The sequence below is a fragment of the Patella vulgata genome, chromosome 8 (genome assembly GCF_932274485.2).
Source record: "Patella vulgata chromosome 8, xgPatVulg1.2, whole genome shotgun sequence".
Lineage (NCBI taxonomy): Eukaryota > Metazoa > Mollusca > Gastropoda > Patellidae > Patella > Patella vulgata.
The window spans coordinates 26,958,430-26,978,457 of NC_065886.2; the positions used below are offsets into that span (position 1 = coordinate 26,958,430).

The 20,028-nt window shown below is 33.0% G+C and overlaps 1 protein-coding gene across 2 annotated transcripts in view; it reads right to left on the reverse strand.

The window, feature by feature from the left end:
• Positions 1–20,028, reverse strand: part of LOC126831113 (protocadherin Fat 1) — an 88,481-nt gene that overhangs the window by 42,806 nt on the left and 25,647 nt on the right. For both annotated transcript variants that reach the window (XM_050561745.1, XM_056102644.1), the window contains exons 4-13: positions 16,520–16,581; positions 9,494–9,808; positions 8,759–8,969; positions 6,607–6,746; positions 4,521–4,731; positions 3,688–3,963; positions 1,961–3,456; positions 1,204–1,378; positions 677–898; positions 189–310 (exon numbers count right to left, since the gene is read on the reverse strand). In XM_050561745.1, coding sequence (XP_050417702.1) covers positions 189–310; positions 677–898; positions 1,204–1,378; positions 1,961–3,456; positions 3,688–3,963; positions 4,521–4,731; positions 6,607–6,746; positions 8,759–8,969; positions 9,494–9,808; positions 16,520–16,581 — 3,230 coding nt within the window. The remainder of the gene's footprint in view (positions 1–188; positions 311–676; positions 899–1,203; positions 1,379–1,960; positions 3,457–3,687; positions 3,964–4,520; positions 4,732–6,606; positions 6,747–8,758; positions 8,970–9,493; positions 9,809–16,519; positions 16,582–20,028) is intronic.

A 20,028-nucleotide genomic window follows, 5' to 3' on the forward strand; every position in this document is an offset into this window, starting at 1 on the left:
AAATGGGAAAAAAAAGTCTTTTTTTTTTTTTAAGTGTAGCACGGACAGATGTAAAACATATCCCAGTCCAGTAACAAATGCTATCTGTACAGTCAAATTATCTATTATATAAGCAGAAATAACTGAATTAATGAGATGTGGCTCAACTTGGCTGATCAACTGATTGTGATATTAAAGAGTTTAACTACCTTCAGATATAACAGAACTCTAGTTTCAGCATAATTTCCAGTATAAACATCAGTAGCTCTCAATGTAAGATTATCTTCTTTCTTTGTTTCATAATCTAATTCACCCATTACTGATATCAAACCTATAAAATCATTCAAATAAACATCTAAAAATATAATTTATCAATCTCAAATGCTGCAAACTTTAACTGAGGAGAAAATCGGTAACTTGTGTTAATAACTTTGGATGGATTTAAACAAAATTTGCCCACAGTTATGTTTTAGAATACTGTTTTAGGATATTGTGCTATGAGTAAGATGTCTGTCATTGTATGAAGTGCCATGATGAGATGGTCGCAGCAAGGGGAACAAGACTTTTGAATGGTGCTCCATTGCAAATCTTCCTATGGAACAAAATATTTATCATTATGTGGTCAATAAAATTTTGTCGTCTTTGCCAGCCCTGCTGAAAAATAAACCCAATAATAGAATTGAAAAAAGATAATTACCTGTATTGAAATCGACAGCAAAAGCTCCTTGATCATTACCATTATTGATAGAGTATATAAGTTTTTTACTGGTAGGATTAACAGCATGTATACTAGTAACTGGTGTATATAAACCTATATTCTCTGATACACTTATATTATAGAACTGTTTATCAAACATAGGACTATAACTACTAACTATATTTATAGGTACTACAGCTTCAGCCTGACGAGATGGATTTCCTACAACAAAATTCAAATACAATCATTTTCTTTTACATACCATATTCATTTTCACAAATAAAATGAAGAAATTATTTCGATTTTTATAAATTGAGCAGGAATCCATTTTATCACAGATTTCATTATAGATTTGTACTGTTAAAGAAGAAGTTAAAATGAACAAGAAATTCATGTTTTAAATATGATTTAAACTGATCTAAAGACACATTTCTGTTTTGTAACATCATTTGTAAAATATCAAGATATACATATTTTGCTTTATATAATAGTGTGGGTTGGGCTTTAATGTGTAATCATATATTTACCATTATCCCGAGCTTCAACTGTTAACATAACCACACTGTTTTCATCATCAATAGTTAATTTTTGTACAACTATTTCACCTGTATATTGATTTATAGCGAATTTATCTGTTTTACTTCTAATTAATCTATAGGTTATTCTACCATTCTCTCCTATATCTTTATCTATAGCCATTACCTGTAATATATATTACATAACATATCATATTTTCTATAAGTTATATAACTTCCACAAATAAACTAACTTATTTACCAAAAAGGTGCTAATAGTCATATTGACTTTAGTTAATACAGTTTTCAAAGAATCAATATTAACCTCATTAAATGGATAAGCCTTTTTCTCAATCTTATTAACTTTTCATCATTACTAAAATATTAATTTTGTGGCACGAATGGATAAAATATTTAGTGATAATTTAAAATATTGAACAAAGACACTTGTTTTATTCCTACAAGTGCTGGGACCCATTTCACAAAAGTATATAAAGTAATGTGCATGTATGTTTGATAAAGTTGCATAGTAAAATGTTATTTTCACACCCCAAATGGGAGTAAAGGTTTAAATTATTAATTAATTACATTAAAGAGAGCCAGTGGCAACCTAAAACGCTACAAAAAACTTTTGTGAGAAAGGAACACGTCCTTTCAGTTCAAAAAGCTGCATGCTAATGATCATTTAGCTGCGCGTGCATCTCATGTAGCCTCTAACCCACAATCAATCAACATAGCAGAATTGTACATCCATTACAAAATCACTCACCTTTTTAATGACATCTCCTTCTTTAGATTCAACAGAAACAGCCGAATAATATGGCTGATTTAAAAACATTGGTGTATTATCATTCTCATCATTAATTAATACATTAACTACTACATGAGCATAACGTGGTGGTGTCTGTGAATCTTCTACTGCTACTACCACTGTATAATTATCTTTTAATTCACGATCAAACGCCACACCTTTTGTATAAACCACACCAGACGTTAGTCCGACAGTAAACTTATCTTGATTATTGAGTAGATGGAATGTGAAATGTTCGTTTATAGAATGGCCGACTGGTTGAACAATAATCAGAGATTCTATTTTCTTCAAATTTTCTCCGTGATGAACTGTGTATCTGTCTTGAGTAAATTTGAGTCCACTATCAACTGAGTTCTCCACCGTCACAAAAATATTGGCGGTGGTTTGAAACTTGCCATCACTGACCATTACTCTTAAGTTGTAGTTTGGATTCATGTTGGTTTCATCTTGAATTATGATCACGCCCGTTTGTGGATTAATGGCAAACTTATTTCTATCATTACCTCCCACAATGCTATAGGTTAGTATATCATTCTCTTGTCCGTCTGGGTCTGAGGCTTTCAGTTCTATCACAGTGATATCTTTATATGTCGGTAACAAAACTTTAGCCATGTGGGTATGAGTTGGAAATCGTGGAGGAGAATCATTTACATCCAGAACATTAATAATAACTGTTGCTGGTGTGTTAGCCTGGAGGGATGGTTTGCCGCCATCATAAACATGGATGGTGAAATTAAACAAACTGATAGTTTCATGATCTAAACCTGTGATTGTACGAAGAGTTCCAGTATTTAGGTCAATAGTGAAGTAATTTTTAGCTTCATTATCACTAATTTCATATCGCAGAAGAGCATTAGCATCATAATCATCATCTTTAGCTTGAACAACCAGTGGAGATTTGGCTTTATCTGTGACTAGGCTGTTAATAGGAGCCGATTCCCGGATTTCTCCAATATATACACTCTTCAGGAAGACTGGGTGATTGTCATTTATATCCAAAATGTGGATGACAATACTGACTTCTGATTTAGCCTCTACCATATTTGTAGCGGTCACAGTAAAATTAAAGAATTGATTCTTTTCATAGTCAATTTCTCTTCTTGAAGAGATAACACCAGAATTTGGATTAATGGTGAAGAATGCGTCTGCTTGACTTGGAATTATATGGTACACTATAGATGATTGGCTAACGGCTTGAAGAGCTAAGACAATGGATCCTATTGGTTGGTTCTCTTCCAATTCAGCCATATATTCTTTTTTGGAAAATTTAGGTGGGGAATTGTTTGAAATTGTTACATGAATATTGACAGTAGCTGTACTGGAGCGTGGTGGAATGCCATGATCAGTAGCAGAAACAGTTAACTGATATCCTTCCTGATTATGTCTATTCAGTTCCTTAGCAACTGAAACCAGACCAAGTTTACCGTCCAAACTAAAAGTTCCTCCAGCATTACCTGCGAAAATAAAACATCATTGGAAACACAATTCTATGTTATTGAAGACGTATTTATGAAGTCATTATACCCTGGTTAGTTGGTGGATGCAGGCTAAATTAGGCGGAAATCGATATTTTTAAAATCAATTTTATATTCAGAACATCAAGCTATATTTTGAAACCAATTTGTTTACAAACTGTTGATATTGTATCAAAAATATTATTATCTTTTAACATGTAATATATTCACCTGCTATAATAGTATAAGTTATTTCAGCATTATCTCCCTTGTCTTTATCTGTTGCTATCAACTCAACGACAGACGTGCCTACAGCAGACGTCTCATAAACTCTTCCAGAGAATACTGATGACAGGAATTCAGGATTATGATCATTGTGATCCAGTACTGTTATCTTGACTCTAGCATAGCTACGTTTTGTTGGAGTACCAAGATCATTCACCATAACAGTTAAAATATGTCGAGACAGTGCTTCTCTATCTAGACTATCAGCTACTTTTATAACACCTGAAATAAAATATAAATGAATGAAGGCATGAACCCTAGGGACAAAAAACTATGGTCCTGTATAAAAGAACCCTTGACAAATGGCATTCGATGCTTGTTTTTATTAGATTGGTTGGGGCAGAAAAATAGGATGTTAAACCCATTTCACTTTATTTATTATATATTCAATGCATGTCAAGATGGCTTTAACATTCTTAAAGAAATAAAATGTTGGCTGAAAATATCATTGAGAGCTATTCTTCACTTGCCAGAATCTAATAGTTATCACCAGCATGCTAATGTAGGGCTTATTTTAACACAGAACAGTAGAAGAAAGCTACTTGGCTAAGATTAAGAATAAGTATGTCTAGGAAGCTTTATACGTAATCTAATAAATTCAATGAACTTTATCCAAGATAAGTCTGTCTACATATTACAGAAGAGAAAGTGTAGTGTGTTATGAGAGAGAAAGACAACAGTTCACAATATGTAATATAGTTAATGCTGATATCTATTTGACATTAAATTAGAGAGCTGTAGGTATTGTGTGTTTAGATAACAGTAAAAGGTGTAAATACCTCTTGTCTCATCTATTTCAAATAACTTCTGACTAATCAGATTAGCTGCTGAAGTTATTGTAAAGAACACACGGTTGTCTTCATCTGCATCAGTAGCTGACAATTTCAAGACTGATTGGCCAACCTTGGCACTCTCTGAGATTTCTGCTAAATACGTATTTTGAGAGAAGACTGGTTCATTATCGTTGACGTCAATAACTTTCACATACACCTAGATAAATATAAATTAAATATATTAGATCAATCATACAATAGTACGTTACTTTTCACTGACCTTTTCATTAATGTAGTTGACATACCAGATACCATTAATTATTTCTAACATACATGATACCATTTATTATTTCTAACATACACGATATCACTTATTTCTAACATACATGATATCACCTATCACTTATCATTCTTACATACATGATACCATTTATCATATCAGTATACAGTATACATGATATCAATTACTATTTTTAAAAGAGAGAGAGAAATGGGGTTTAATGTCCACTCAACACAAACTAGGTTATTTTGGGACTAACATATGGTTCAATTTTATTTCTATAATTTGCTTGCGCGTAGAGATCTTTAACAATGGGAGGAAACCAGAGGACCCGGAGAAAACCCACGAGGTTGGACAGGCGACCCTACTCCTTGTCACGTACAAATGGGGATTCATAACCACGCCAGTTGACTCAATGACAGACTTTATGATACAGCGTACACATGCTAACCATTTGGCCATCCACCCCCCCCCCCCAATTACTATTTCTAACATACATGATACCACTTATTATTCTGAAAGATACCTTTTATTATTTCTAACATACCCGATACCATTTATTATTCTGCCATACATGATACCATTTATTATGTCTAACATTCATGATATCACTTATTATTTCTAACATACATGATATCACTTATTATTTAGTGGTTTTCAAGGTGTTTAATAAATGCTGCCTGCTGGCGCAAAAAACCTTACTTACAAAAAGCTTTTAGTTTCAGAATTAATTTACTCTTATTTCCTTGTTAGAATGCATGTTTAGTCAAATTAATTTTTACGTATTATGGAAATGAATATGTGTGAATAATACAATCAAATATCTATATTTTTTTTTTCAAATATTGTCTTTTAAACTTATTAAATATATTCGGAATGGTCAAGCAACACTGGACAGTGAATACTATGGATCAACATTTTTATTGATTTAATCTTTTATACTGACGACATATGGTTACCATATGTTACAGTAACAGATTCTAACAGATTCAAACAATAACATGTCTAAATTTGATTATAAAATAAAAACAAACTTCATTTCACCCAAATGTCACTTGCATTTCACAAATGCTTAAATTCTAAGTTTCTAGTATTCTCGCGTATTTATTTTTGTTTTTTGTTAAATATGAATTATTTTTAATGTGCTCAAATTTTATAAGCAAAGAATTATAAATGTAGAAAAGTTGCAGTTTTTATTAGTTTTGTATTAATTGCTTGTATCTGACAATTAATATTATGGTATATAGTGTATACCCATTGACAGATTTAATAAGGGGTCTTAATTTCTAAGAGGAGGAGGGGGGGGGGGAGGTCCAATCAAGATGTATAATGATTTTGACACGTCATAAGTCTTTCTTACATGCACTTCAGTCCTAAACACTTGACTTTAAGTTTTGTTTAAAACACTTTTCCATCTTTCTCTAGTCATGAGGGGCCCCAAAAGGGAAACGGCACAGTGTCTTTTTCATCTAAATCCAGCACTGTTAATTACATATGTCATACACTTATTTATAGGGTTTTTGAAATATAAATCTATACATAGTCGTGTTTTGTTTATTTAACCTGTGTCTGATTTAACAAGAGTTGGTCACAATTATAACATAGTTTATAATAATGTGATATAACCACACACTTTTAACTAGTTCATCATTTTATATATATTAGCTTGATATAATGATAATAAATGTGTCTACAAGAACACATTGCCATGACATAAATAGCATCAGCTAAATACTGACATGTCATCAGACATATTTACATGTCATTATCTTTCCTTTGTTGAAATATTAACAATATCAAGATGGTAATTACCGAGGTACAATTAGTGTGAATACCATCTGTAGCACAAACTGTCAGATTGTATGATGATTTCTTCTCCCAGTTGACGGTTCTAGCCAATAATATGGTACCTGTACTAGGTAAGATGGTGAAGGTATGGTTCTCATTTCCACCTGTAATAACAATAGCAATATTCTACGTTAGACACGTATACCATAAGAAGGTTAACTATTTACTCCCAGCTATCCCAGCTATGGCATGTTCTACCTTTAAATGTTAAAATTTACAATACCAAATCTTACAATGAACATAACAAATCTTACAATGAACATAACAAATCTTACAATGAACATAACAAAACTTTATCAAAATTTAAAGTCAATTAACAGTTTGATAAAAATTTCACACAATTACATTTTATTTTCTAGTTGTTTATTTTCTCTTTGTATAAAAGTATTTCTTTTTGGGCATACACCGATTAATGCTCGTAGCCTCAAGATCAACCTACTACTCAAAATTTGCCGTAATTTTTTAAATTGCTTTTGTTATCCAGACATCATGGTCTAAGGTATTAGTATGCTGTCATCACAGGGGCATGTCTTTAGATGTTAATGAACTGACCATGCATTCAAGTGAACGGAATGAAAATAACATCTGATTTTAATTTGAAAGACAATTTGGTAGAAAACAGTATTTTGTGTTTATACCTGCCCATTAATTTCATTTAAAGCATTTTTTCCATTAATATCTTAATTTCATCAAACAAATGTTTGAAGAAAACTGGCAACAAAGGATTTTATAAGAGGAAGTTTAATGGAAGTAATACAGTCTTTATTATATCAATATCACACTTCCTCCCGTCATTCTTAAATAAATAATCTACAATCTTGTCCTTCTTTCTTCTTAAAACAGCTGCACATTTGGATAGCACCTGTTAGCTTTATGTTATATCAATGTAACCATTTAATGCATATACCCCAGTATGTGATGTGAAAAATTATGAAAATGGTTCAAACTGAAAATCTCATCTTCAGAGCTCTAGCTACATGACAATGTTCTGGGTTGTGAATTAGTATTACTGGGTGATCAGTCTGAGAGCAATAACTTTATTGACAGCCCAACACAACTTCCTTAACATCAGTCTAACAGACTAATACATTTTTCTTAAAAGATGTTTCCGATCATGTTTTTCTATATTAGTCTTTAAATTCCATTAGCTAAATAAAGTGTTTCAATTAATATAGAAGACTGTTTTTTTCACTCAACATGTTTCAAATACAGACTAGTCCTACTTTACTTAAATCATTTATATTACATTTTGTCGACTTTTCAGACTAATGACTTGTGTAGTTGACTTCATCCGTGATACTGGCTCTCAAAAAAGTAAATTTTGAATATGGCTATTCAGACGACCACTTTATGATTCAACTACAAAGGATTGAATGTTGAATTTTTGTGGTTTATAGGTGTATAAACTTCAGTTGCTCTCAAAATTACATTCCATCAACCAAGACACTGTTTATGGTCAATTTAACATGAGACTAAACACCCATAAACCACAAAAATTCAATGTGCAATCCTTATATTTACAGTATAAGTACTTGAAACAATTATCTATTTGAATTACCGGTAACATCTAATTTCTGTTAAACATGTCTATATTTTATCATAATGTTCATTATCAAACTTGGGAAGTGTCTGGAATGCCCTGAACAGTAACCACATACATGACATTAAAATGCTGCTGATGTCATCAGCTGATAAAGCTCCAACTGCTAAATATTTTTGATATTCAAGCTGCTCAGTGTGGTTTAAAGGTTTGGGAATCCCTTGCAAACTACAATATTGGGGAAAGCTGAATCTCTAAAATGGATATCGGTCAAAACATGATTCAATTCTTTCAGTATTTACAAAGATATTGTAAACCAGCCAGTTTGATTTCATAAGTGTTTGGTAAATTCTTTTGATTAGCTGTTTTTTAGTTGGGGGATGATCTATCATTGACATTTTGGGTTGTTTTCCTAATCAAATGTTGAATAATCAATTTGAATACATTTTAACATGGATAATGCTATAAAAAATTAGATATTGTCCGAAATATACAAATGACAATCAGTAGTTTTATGTCCAGACCCAAATCAGTCATTGTGTTTATATGAGATAATAAAATATTGAGATGATATACCTTCAATAGAGTACCATAGTTTATCATTATCATCAGTAGCTGTAACATCTGTAACTAAATGACCAACTATATCATTCTCTGTAACAAAAGCTTGATATGTATTTTGTTGAAACTGTGGTGGTGATTGTGATATAGTAGGTCTAGATATAACAGATATATAAACTCGGGTTTGTGATTTACGTGGTGGTGAACCATGATCTGTAGCTTTAACCTGTAATAATAAAACACATTTTAAAACTACAATTAAATAAAGCACTGGAGTAAATTTGAAACAACTCATGATCTAGTCTGGTTTTGAAATGTTTTATGTCTGATAGCAGCAGTAATTGTTCTCAGGGCAATTGTTGTATATTCTACTTTTGGATCATTTCATTTGCCTATAAATATATGGTGTTTTTTAAACAAAGATTACAATTTCTCCATAAATCTTTCTAATCAGTTACACAGAAGTTGCTCCTAATAAAAGCCAATGTGAAGTTCGAGTTAATTCTGACTGGTCCTCATGTACTATTAGAGGAACAAGACCTTCAAACTTAGACTCTATTGAGTTTCCATCTGTAAGATTTTCTAATGAAATGTTATACAACAATCAATATGCTCTGCTTTATAACTTTTGTATATTTACTATAGATTGTTTAGAGTGTGGTGCAAAAACATTGGTAAATGGTGATCGCTGTCACAATTGTAAATGGTGATCACCATGTATGACGGCAAAACTAAACTAAACAGACTTACATTAAGGTCATATGTACGACCAGTGATCAGACCACTGATGGCATAGATATTGCCTGTACTACTGTCAACACTAAATGGTAAATTCTTCTGTTTGCTCAATGTGTATGTAATAAAGGAGTTTGGACCATCATCTTTATCTTTCGCCAAAACACGATAAATTGGTTTGGCACTACTGGATGTTGATTCCAGTACACGGATGTAGGCTTTCTGGACATGTTGCAGAAATCTTGGTTTATTATCATTGATGTCTGTTACTTTAACAATTACTCTTGTAGTTGACTGTAATACTGGTCGGCCATTATCAGATATGGTCACCTGAAATATCATTTATATATACACATTAACTCTTTAGTGGCCTTTAGTTACCAAGCTGTTGTTAGGTTAATTACAGAAAAACATTTATTAATGGAACAATATGATCTATACATATTTTAAAATATTTTTGTGTTAAAACTAATCCTACATTAATTGGCTGTCAAGAGTATATAAATAACATTTTGTTGGTCTTTCTGGTTTTGTTTTTTTATTATTTTGCAGTCATCTATTATTATGGTTGGTCACGTTCTACTTCATCGGATCTCATACGTTTTAAATAGTCATAATTGATAGCTCTTGTTATCGAAACATCATTGTATAACAAATTTGTTAAAAAAGATCCTTCAGTTCTACACATACAGCCACCATTTTGTTATATTCAGCATAGCAACAGCTACATTTATTGAAATAAATAAACTTACAAATATGTGTTCAATGAATAAGATAAATACTGGCAATTATCTACACACAAGCCTACACGTACTTACTGAACCCCACAATAAAACAACCAAAATATTTCTATATTATGTTCAAGTTATCATTAGATTGGATATGAAAGATTCATTGAACCTAAAACATTCTGCACCAATTGTGTGCAAAATATTGTTTAAAGATCTTTAAACGTGTAACCACAAAAATTGTTACACACCATTGCCCAATTAATCCTGTCGTTCAGACACATGTGATCAATACCAAACGTATCAATAAAGTTACAGAGAAAATCTGACAAACTATTGTTTAAATTGTGATTGGGTAACGAAATGGCTTTTTTGTGTCTAATCTTACTGCATGAAATTACAGATTCCTACACAGTTCCTGCATCTGACCAATTATATCTTATACAGAAATAACATTATGTTCGTTTTCACTAATGCAAGTAATAATGTCAAAATATCCTTTTCATAAGTATAAAATGACCCCGAATGTCAATGCTACCTGCCACAGGTAACAGCAGAAATCACTAACGTTAAAATTTACCTGTGGCAGGAATTAAACAGTGACATTCGGGGTCGTTTTATACTTATGGAAAGGATATGATGACATAATTACTTGTATTATTTAAAAGATGTACAAAGCTTTTCCTGTGAGCTTTAAGAGTGGATAACTAATTGTACTCTGCAACTAGGTATGTACATCTTCAGTAATGTACGTACATGTACATACCAAGAGATTGGTGGTTTTCTTGTACTGTAGGTGAAACTGAATGGGGCCTTTAAGTAGGATATTTATTTTATCAAAGATGCCAGATACTAAACAACTATAGATTGTTTTTTATTTACCAGTATAAAAACATCTAGAACTAATTGACTTCTTCTTTTTTATTAAAGATGATGAAGACAGAATGCTTTTGAACATTTCGTGTTATCAGGCACGAGTAGGGGTGTTTTCTCTTCCGTTATCACATTAACGTTTGGGATAATTAGTTACCGAAAGATCTAAAAGATTGTCAACAGCTTTAGTTATTCAAGTCCAGACTTAAACTGACTCATCTTCACAGAATTGTTGATAATTTTAAAATACAGGTAGTTCTGTAAGAGATCTCTTTGTATAGGCTTCTATTAAAGATCAGTGCTTTAAAAAGAAATATGGTGGAAAAAACAAACAATGAAACACTGTACCTAATCTGAACTCAAACTCTTTTGATATGAAAAGTGTGACTTAATCTTGATTACATTTAGACAAACAAGTCTATTTTATATTTCATTCTTCAGCAATTAAACACTTTTTAAACATTCAGGAAAAAGAGGGGTTAAATTTCACAGGCCTTGAATAAGATTTAGAACAGTATGCCTGTATAATGAGTTTTATTCGTGGATAAAAGGGAAAAAAAATGTTTTCTCCTGTTCTCACAGCTTTCTCCATCTTGTGCTGTTTATTCCTGGGTGTTCGTCATAAAATAATCAAAATTTGTGTAAAAAGTCAGCTGAGTAAACAAACATATATAGAGCTTATATGTGAATGTCGAGACTTAGAGCGTGTCAAAATTGACATAGTCCACTGAATAAATAATTACAATGTATATTATTTAAATTCAGGTCAATGTGATAACATTTTCGCAAGTCATTTATCTTTAATAAATTTTGATTAGCTTCAGGCAACAGTCATCAAAGTTATCACGATGAAATGAAGAAATAGTTAATAATTTTAAAGTTGGGTCATCTTGACAATTCAATAAATGCAGTTAAAGAAAGAAAATCTGTTTTATTTGTGTTACAAAGTTAGAGTAATGTAAAATCTACTGATTGCTCTCTGCATCCTATGAATAGATCTATACACAAGAGTAAAGACTTCAAATGAAAAAAAACTTCTAAGATAAGAATAAAAGACCTATTAACAAAAGAGCTCTTTATCTTTCAATATAAAAGTGCTACATTTTGATTTATCACTAACGACTAACATTTGAATTTTAGAAGCGTGAACCATCACGGAAGGTAATGTGATTAAAGTTACACATGTCTATATTTCCTGACACAGCGTCTCTACTACTTTGATAGCTCAGCAAAAAAATCTTATTGCATTAGGATAGTTTACTTAGATAATACACCAGTGCTCTCGTATTTCAATCGTATTTACCAGTCCTAAATATCTGAGAAAATAATCAAAAATCAAGTAACAAGCAATGAAATGGGAATATTGAACAAATCTGAACTATTATTAAAACAGTGAATTTTTTCGATGTAAAAACATTTTGCATTGGAATTTAAACTAACACAATGACAATATTATTTATATTTCATTGCAAATGACCTGTTAATATGCATGACAAACAAAATATTAAAGTAACAGCCCTAATGTGCATAAGGCCAAAACAAAAATATCTGTGTTTACATGCCAACTGCTCCTACATTATGGAGCCAAAATCTCTGACCCTAAACATTTTCCCCCTATTTCCTAGATCATATAAATTGAGCTAGACATGCTTTTCCGTAGACAGATTTAATTCCACCATTCAAATTTTGGAATTTACAACAGCCCGGATCAGCATTATTTTCCGGAAGCTTAAAGACACATTGTGTACGAGATAAATCTACCTATTGCAGGTCTTTATTTTGGCTTTAAATGTTATATAAACTATTATTTAGACATTTATTAACATGCCAGGCTCATAATCAACTCTCTAGAACATGGATAGCAGAAATTTAAATGGAATAGATCGCTCGTGAGGTTAAAAAGGTTAAAAACAAGAGCATCGCTAACGCAGCAATATACGTCCACATTCCTGTTTTGTTTAATATGGTCCAGTTTGCTTTGAGGGTCTGTGAAATAAAACTGGGTTGTAGGACTGCTATCAGTTTAACACTTCGTTCACATTAACAGAACACAATTTTTATTTTAAAACTATCGATGTCTTTATTCTAAAAGCATGACGTTTCGAATAGGTATGCAAAGTTTCAAAAGGATCTGTTAAGAATTGCGGTCTGTAGGCAAAACACAAGACACACTAACATTAGGCGTGGCTCTGTCCCATGGGGTCGAGCATGCACCAAAAATAATAATAGAGGTCGGCCTTAGGATTAAGGAATAAGTATAAAAAGTAGCCTTAGGCTATAAGGAATAAGTATAAAAAAGTTTTCAAGATGATCGATTAAGAAATGCGGTCTGCAAGTGACACACAGACATAAAAAAAGAAAATGGGCGTAGCTCTGCCCCTGGGGGTTGGGTATTCACCACAAATAATAGGGATGTTCCTTAGGATAGAAGGAATATGTATGCTAGGTTTCAAGGTGATACGATAAGAAATGCGATCTGTAGATGACAAACAAATAAATAAATATAAGGGATGGGCGTGGCTCTGCCCCTTGCGGTTGGGCATGCACCAAAAACAATAGGGATCATCGTTAGGGTATAAGCAATTCATATGAAATTTTTTCAAGACGATTGATTAAGAATTGTGGCCTATAGGCGACACACAGACATAAAAAGAAAGGAAAATGGGCGTGGCTCTGCCCCTGGGGTCGGGCATGCACCCCAAACAATAGGGATGTTCCTAGGGGTACAAAGAATAAGTATGCATAGTTTCAAGATGATACGTTAAGAAATGCGGTCTGTAGATGGCAAACAAATAAATAAATATAAGGAATGGGCGTGGCTCTGCCCCTGGGGGTCGGGCATGCACCAAAAACAATAGGGATCATACTTAGGGTATAAGCAATTCATATGAAAAATTTTCAAGACGATTAAGAATTGTGGCCTATAAGCGACACACAGACATACAAAGAAAAGAAAATGGGTGTGGCTCTGCCCCTTGGGGTCGGGCATGCACCCCAAACGATAGGGATGTTCCTTAGGGTACAAAGAATGTGTATGCAAGATTATAAGTTAAGAAATGTGGCCTGTAGACGACAAACAAACAAATACTAGAAATGGGCGTGGCTCTGCCCCTGGGGGTCGGGCATGCACCAAAAACAATAGGGATCTTCCTTGGGGTATAAGGAATAAGTATACCAAGTTTGAAGAAAATCCAGTAAGAATTGCGCCCTGTAGGCGACACAAAGACACACGAAAAGAAAATGGGAAATGGGCGTGGCTCTGCCCCTGGGGGTTGGGCATTTACCCCAAACGATAGGGATGTTCCTTAGGGTACAAAGAATGTGTATGCAAGATTATAAGTTAAGAAATGTGGCCTGTAGACGACAAACAAACAAATACTAGAAATGGGCGTGGCTCTGCCCCTGGGGGTCGGGCATGCACCAAAAACAATAGGGATCTTCCTTGGGGTATAAGGAATAAGTATACCAAGTTTGAAGAAAATCCAGTAAGAATTGCGCCCTGTAGGCGACACAAAGACACACGAAAAGAAAATGGGCGTGGCTCTGCCCCTGGGGGTTGGGCATGCACCCCAAACGATAGGGATGTTCCTTAGGGTACAAAGAATGTGTATGCAAAGTTTCAAGATTATTAGTTAAGAAATGTGGCCTGTAGACGACAAACAAACAAATACTAGAAATGGGCGTGGCTCTGCCCCGGGGGGTCGGGCATGCACCAAAAACAATAGGGATCTTCCTTGGGGTATAAGGAATAAGTATACCAAGTTTGAAGAAAATCCATGAAGAATTGCGCCCTGTAGGCGAACCACAGACACACACACACACACACACACACACATACATACATACACACACACACACACACAGACAGGGGCGACGGCATAATACGTTCACATTATGAATGTGGACGTATAATAAAATGGTTAATCAAGACTTAGTCTGGTTTGTCCAGTATCATTGCTACCATAATGAACAATCTACGCTACATCCTCCAGCATCCATAACTTCACTCAAAATCAAGCAATTTGAATGAAATTTTCAATATATTCACTTTTCATTATCTATATTTCAACTTTTATAGCAAGAATGGCCAGCTCTTAATCTAAATCTTACATTATGCATCTTTAACCATAAAGTAAGCAAGAAACGTTGACACTTGGCCAAATCCATGTGGATCTGATCACAGAATTGCAGGAATCGTCTTCAGAATTTTAAGTCCTTTCCACATTGAAGAAATAAAAAGTTTTACTGGTATATTACAAAATCGATATGGATCAATATAAGTTAATGTCAACCCTATTTTGGGGGGTAATCTAACCATAAATATGGGTATAATTGTTTTTAGCCTAATCAAGATCCCCTTTTAATATCCCAATTTATTGATAAGTTTAGCCCTCTATGAAAGATCAAAAGAATGTGTTGACATGACTTTATAACATAGCAATAATAAGTTTAATCACATAGAACCTTTGAAACCTACAAGATCTGTTCCATATAGGTTTGTGATTAATGAGGTCACAAGGTCCACCAGCTATTCGACACTCCTAGTGATCAGCAAAATATATTTTTTCTACTGATAAATGTGCACATTTGACATTGATATTGAAGTAAATTCATTTTTATCTTCACTAGGAAATTCAAGACACAAAAAGTTTTAATTCAGTATCAAACTATCAATAATGAGCATATGCCATTTCCTCTTAAATGTAATTTATTGTCTCTTATGGCTGATAGCTGGTTGATAAAAAAAACTCAATTAGAAGATAAAAATCTAGCACATGCCTGACAACGGATTACTTTCAATGGTGGAATCTGTTTCTCTAAAATACCCTCATAAATAGTCCTCCCTGAACGGTCCTGGAATCTTAATGGCTTCCCTTAGCCCAATTTGAACAATCAGAAAGCAAGAAGATCAATTTGTCTAGAGAGGTACCTTATCTAGAACATATCTACAACTCACAACACGACTGGCAACATGTTTAATGTGTTTAAATCAACAGAGACTAGTTAAGTATTGGGTGGACCACTAAAAGGAAAAGTGCCACAATTACAAACATCAATAAACTTATTATGATTTAGATGACCATAAATCAAACATAATATATAACAGATATAATGGTTCCTGTTTCATATCTATCTCAAACACTCAGTTTCCAAAAACTCATCCTTTTTGTTATCAACAAAAATAATTGTTCTTTTTTAATCTTTACGATATCAAAGAAACGGAAAGTTTTTAGTGACTCAGATAACAAATAATCAAATCATTTTTCAATTAGTAATACCATTCTTTACATATACCATAATAACCCAACACATGATTTTACATCAAACTTCTCCTTTAAGCTCACATCCATACTGACTATCTGTGTTTCTTTAAGAGAGAAAAAAGCCAGTCACTGACAGTAAATAAATACGATTGCTTACAAGTACAGGCTTATCTTACCTCTAATGCATGCTCTTCTTGTGCTTCCCGATCAAGTTTTCTACTGGTTGTTGAAATTGTTCCTGGAAGAAAAAAAATAAATTTGATTGAGCTCAAGTCATCAGATATTCGTGTGATTAATAACAGTGGTGTTCTTATCGAGAAATCTTTAAATTTTTCATTAACACTGCAAGTCAAAATATTGGCAAATATTTCCAGTGTTTCTGACAATTGTCAGTTCAGCAAACAAATCTCTTCAATTACAAATACGTGTTAGACCAGAATAACTGTTTTTTTCATACAATGCTGATTTTTGTCACATTATTTTAATATCAAATGCTAACACTGCTGGTAGTTTACATGTTTAATGTCAGCAGTGAATGTGGGGTGTGGGGGGAAGAAAGGGGAGCACAACCCAACATTTGTTGCAAATGGTGACAAATCTGGCAACACTCTTAAATTTAAAGATGATAAATAATAATGAGGATATTTATATAGCACATTATATACTAAATACATAAACATTGTTCTTAATAGTAAGTGCAGGAGGACTGCACTATATGCAAAACACAACCGACAAGACAAACCTGTGGACATGACAAACTACACAGACATTGCATGAAATAAACAACAAATATCAAATCAATGTTGTCAATTAATGTACCATTAAAATAATTATGTGTTTTCTTAACACAAAATTAGAACCTGGTAATGATGAACGTTGAGGAGTTTTGCAATTTTCTGAGATTTACTTCCAGAGAAATGCAATATAATTCATACTTGATGGAAAAAGGGATCTCTTAAGAGAGCTGCTGAAGCTTTGCATGTCAAGTGCATTTTCATTGGCTGGTTACAGTACACAAGTAACACGACACTGTGATGAAACTCATTAAATGTTAAGTGAAATTGGGCCTTGTTTTGTCATGGATGGGAAGAACTGCTTTTGTATGTTTATGTTCCTTATTCAAAGATTGTGATGTATTATATGATGTCAGATTTTTAATAGTGTGAATTTTGAACGATAAAAAAAGAAGTGGACATAAACTGTATATTTTATGGTCTACTACTAGATCTACTATCTACATGTGAGATCTTAATGTGTGTAGAAACAATCAATACCTACACAATGATGACACAAAGGAGGGTTTTTTTTCTTACAAGTTACAGAATTGTGTATCACAGTTTTTGTTTAATCACAAAATACAAAAAGAAAACTAAAATCACATAAAAATTGGAGTAAGGGAGTGTACTATGTAAATATGACCTTGTATAAAACAGGCCACAAATAACACGATATATTTTCTATATTACATACAAGACTTATATACAGTATCTAATTTACATCAGAATACCTATGCCTACTTGTATCTCCATAAATCTATTTTTTATAGTGTGGAAATAATATAAACACAAATTAGTGACAAATTATTCTCATTTATTATGCGATTTGGTTTTTATTCTTTAAATTTGTAAACAGAATGATTTGGTTTTTTCAAGTACTGCCGTCACATTTGTTGCAAGTGTCAGTGTTTTTTCCCACCATATTAAAGTGATATATATATAAATTACAGAGTTCAAGCTTCCTGTATTTAGTATAAATGTAGGTGATTATTCTGCCACCCTCGTTTCAATCAGACTTGTATTACATTCTGCCGTAGCAGGTAACAGTCATTCTAGTCAAACTAGAGACAGAATTATACTCTTTGATTGTTATACATTATAAGAATTATACTTGTATAATACCATTCTTGTATATACTATTTATCTACATAATGTCCATGTTGTCTACTGCCCCATTTTCTTATGGCAGTGGTAGGTTGTCGTGTATGAGTCAGTGTATGCTATGTTCATTCATGGAATTAAGGCACATGTCACAGACAATGTCAAGCAAAAATTCAGGTTTCTTCATCTTGTCTGATACAGGTTTGTTTTTTCTACTTATAATACATGTCAGACACCAAGTTTAAAATGTTACGTACTGTATATATTGTGTTTTATGATTAAATTCTTTCAAATTTAATGGCATGGAATTGAAATGAAATGAAATGGGGTTTAACGTCCTACTGTTCTGGGCATGCAATTGACTGACATGGAAATTTGTTATTCGTGACAGACAGGGAAATTAGCCATTTGTGACTGAAAAATATGCCCGAAACGAGAGCCCTGTAAAGTCCACTTAATACTATTCTATTGTGTCGCATAACATCTTGTCACTAGACTATACATGTGTGTTAAAATTGATTATACGTCTTTTATTACAGATTATAAATTTGATTACTTCAACAGGTTTTTAAGATATTTTACGAATTTAAAATTATGACTAAAAACTCTAAACAAAAATATTATGGTTCATAAAATGAGCCAAAAAACAATTGCCCCCTGCCTTGAATGAAAACAAGATGTTTCATTTTCTCGATTTAGAAAAGCCATAGCCCATGTTGAGAAACTATAAGATATCTTTTAAAGATACTTTCCCAGAAAAGTATTTATCGGGTAGTTATTTCCAATAAAAGTATGGCAATTTTGGTATATATGGAAAGTAGAAATATCCAATCTTACTAGAAAAATACTGGATCACCTAAAAACACCCATGGAACACATACAGGACAAAAATGTAAGGGTTTCCCTAATCGTCAGCCCACGGAAAAAGATGTGGGCAGTGGATAATCAAAGAATTTAACTATGCTTCAATACTTATGATTTATGGAAAGCGATTAAAGACAACATCGTCTTGCGTATGCAAAGAATTCTACTCTGGCTTCGCACCCTTGCTAGGTAGTTCTTCAGCAAAGTCACGTGACACAAACCTGACTTCTTTTAATAGATTTTTTATAGTAGGGGTATTCCATCGCGAAAACAGTGTTTTGAGAAGGATTTGAAGCAAAATTTTGTTAGATTAATTAGTTTGAATATGTTTTTAGTCCAAAAAGATCATCAAATCACCCAGTTTGTACACGGGAATGTATCTTTAAAGACGTTTTGTAATCTGTTATTACATTACCTTCTAATCAGAAAATATGAATAACTTTCCATAACATCACAAATGGTTAAGCAGAGCTAAAAAACAGGGATATTAAACAATACTGAGGGAAATCTCCTGGGAGAGAAAGAGTTCTGCTTCACGGCACAAAAGCAATTGCATGCATGTAGGAAAAAATGTGTGAATGGCATTAGAGAGTTTTAATCTAATTTGGTGGCCTCTCAGTGAGCTACTTCTGCTCCACTGTGAGTTAATTATATATACATCAAACTCTTTGCTTCCCTTAATTTTGATCTCTGCATATTGAGTCTGCTGACAGAATACATATAGTGGTCCTGATCTGGGTATTAGTAGACTGGAATTTTATCACCTGTGCCCGTCTGCTATGTTTTGTGTTTTTATATAAACAAGAGGCTCAACCTCCCACTGTAACTCTTTCTACACTTGAAGATATCTCACTATATCTTATTAATACCATTGATTTTATACTGATATCTATAGCCTAGTGCAGCAAGCCACTTTATTCTGGATTAATTACAAAGCCCCCCTG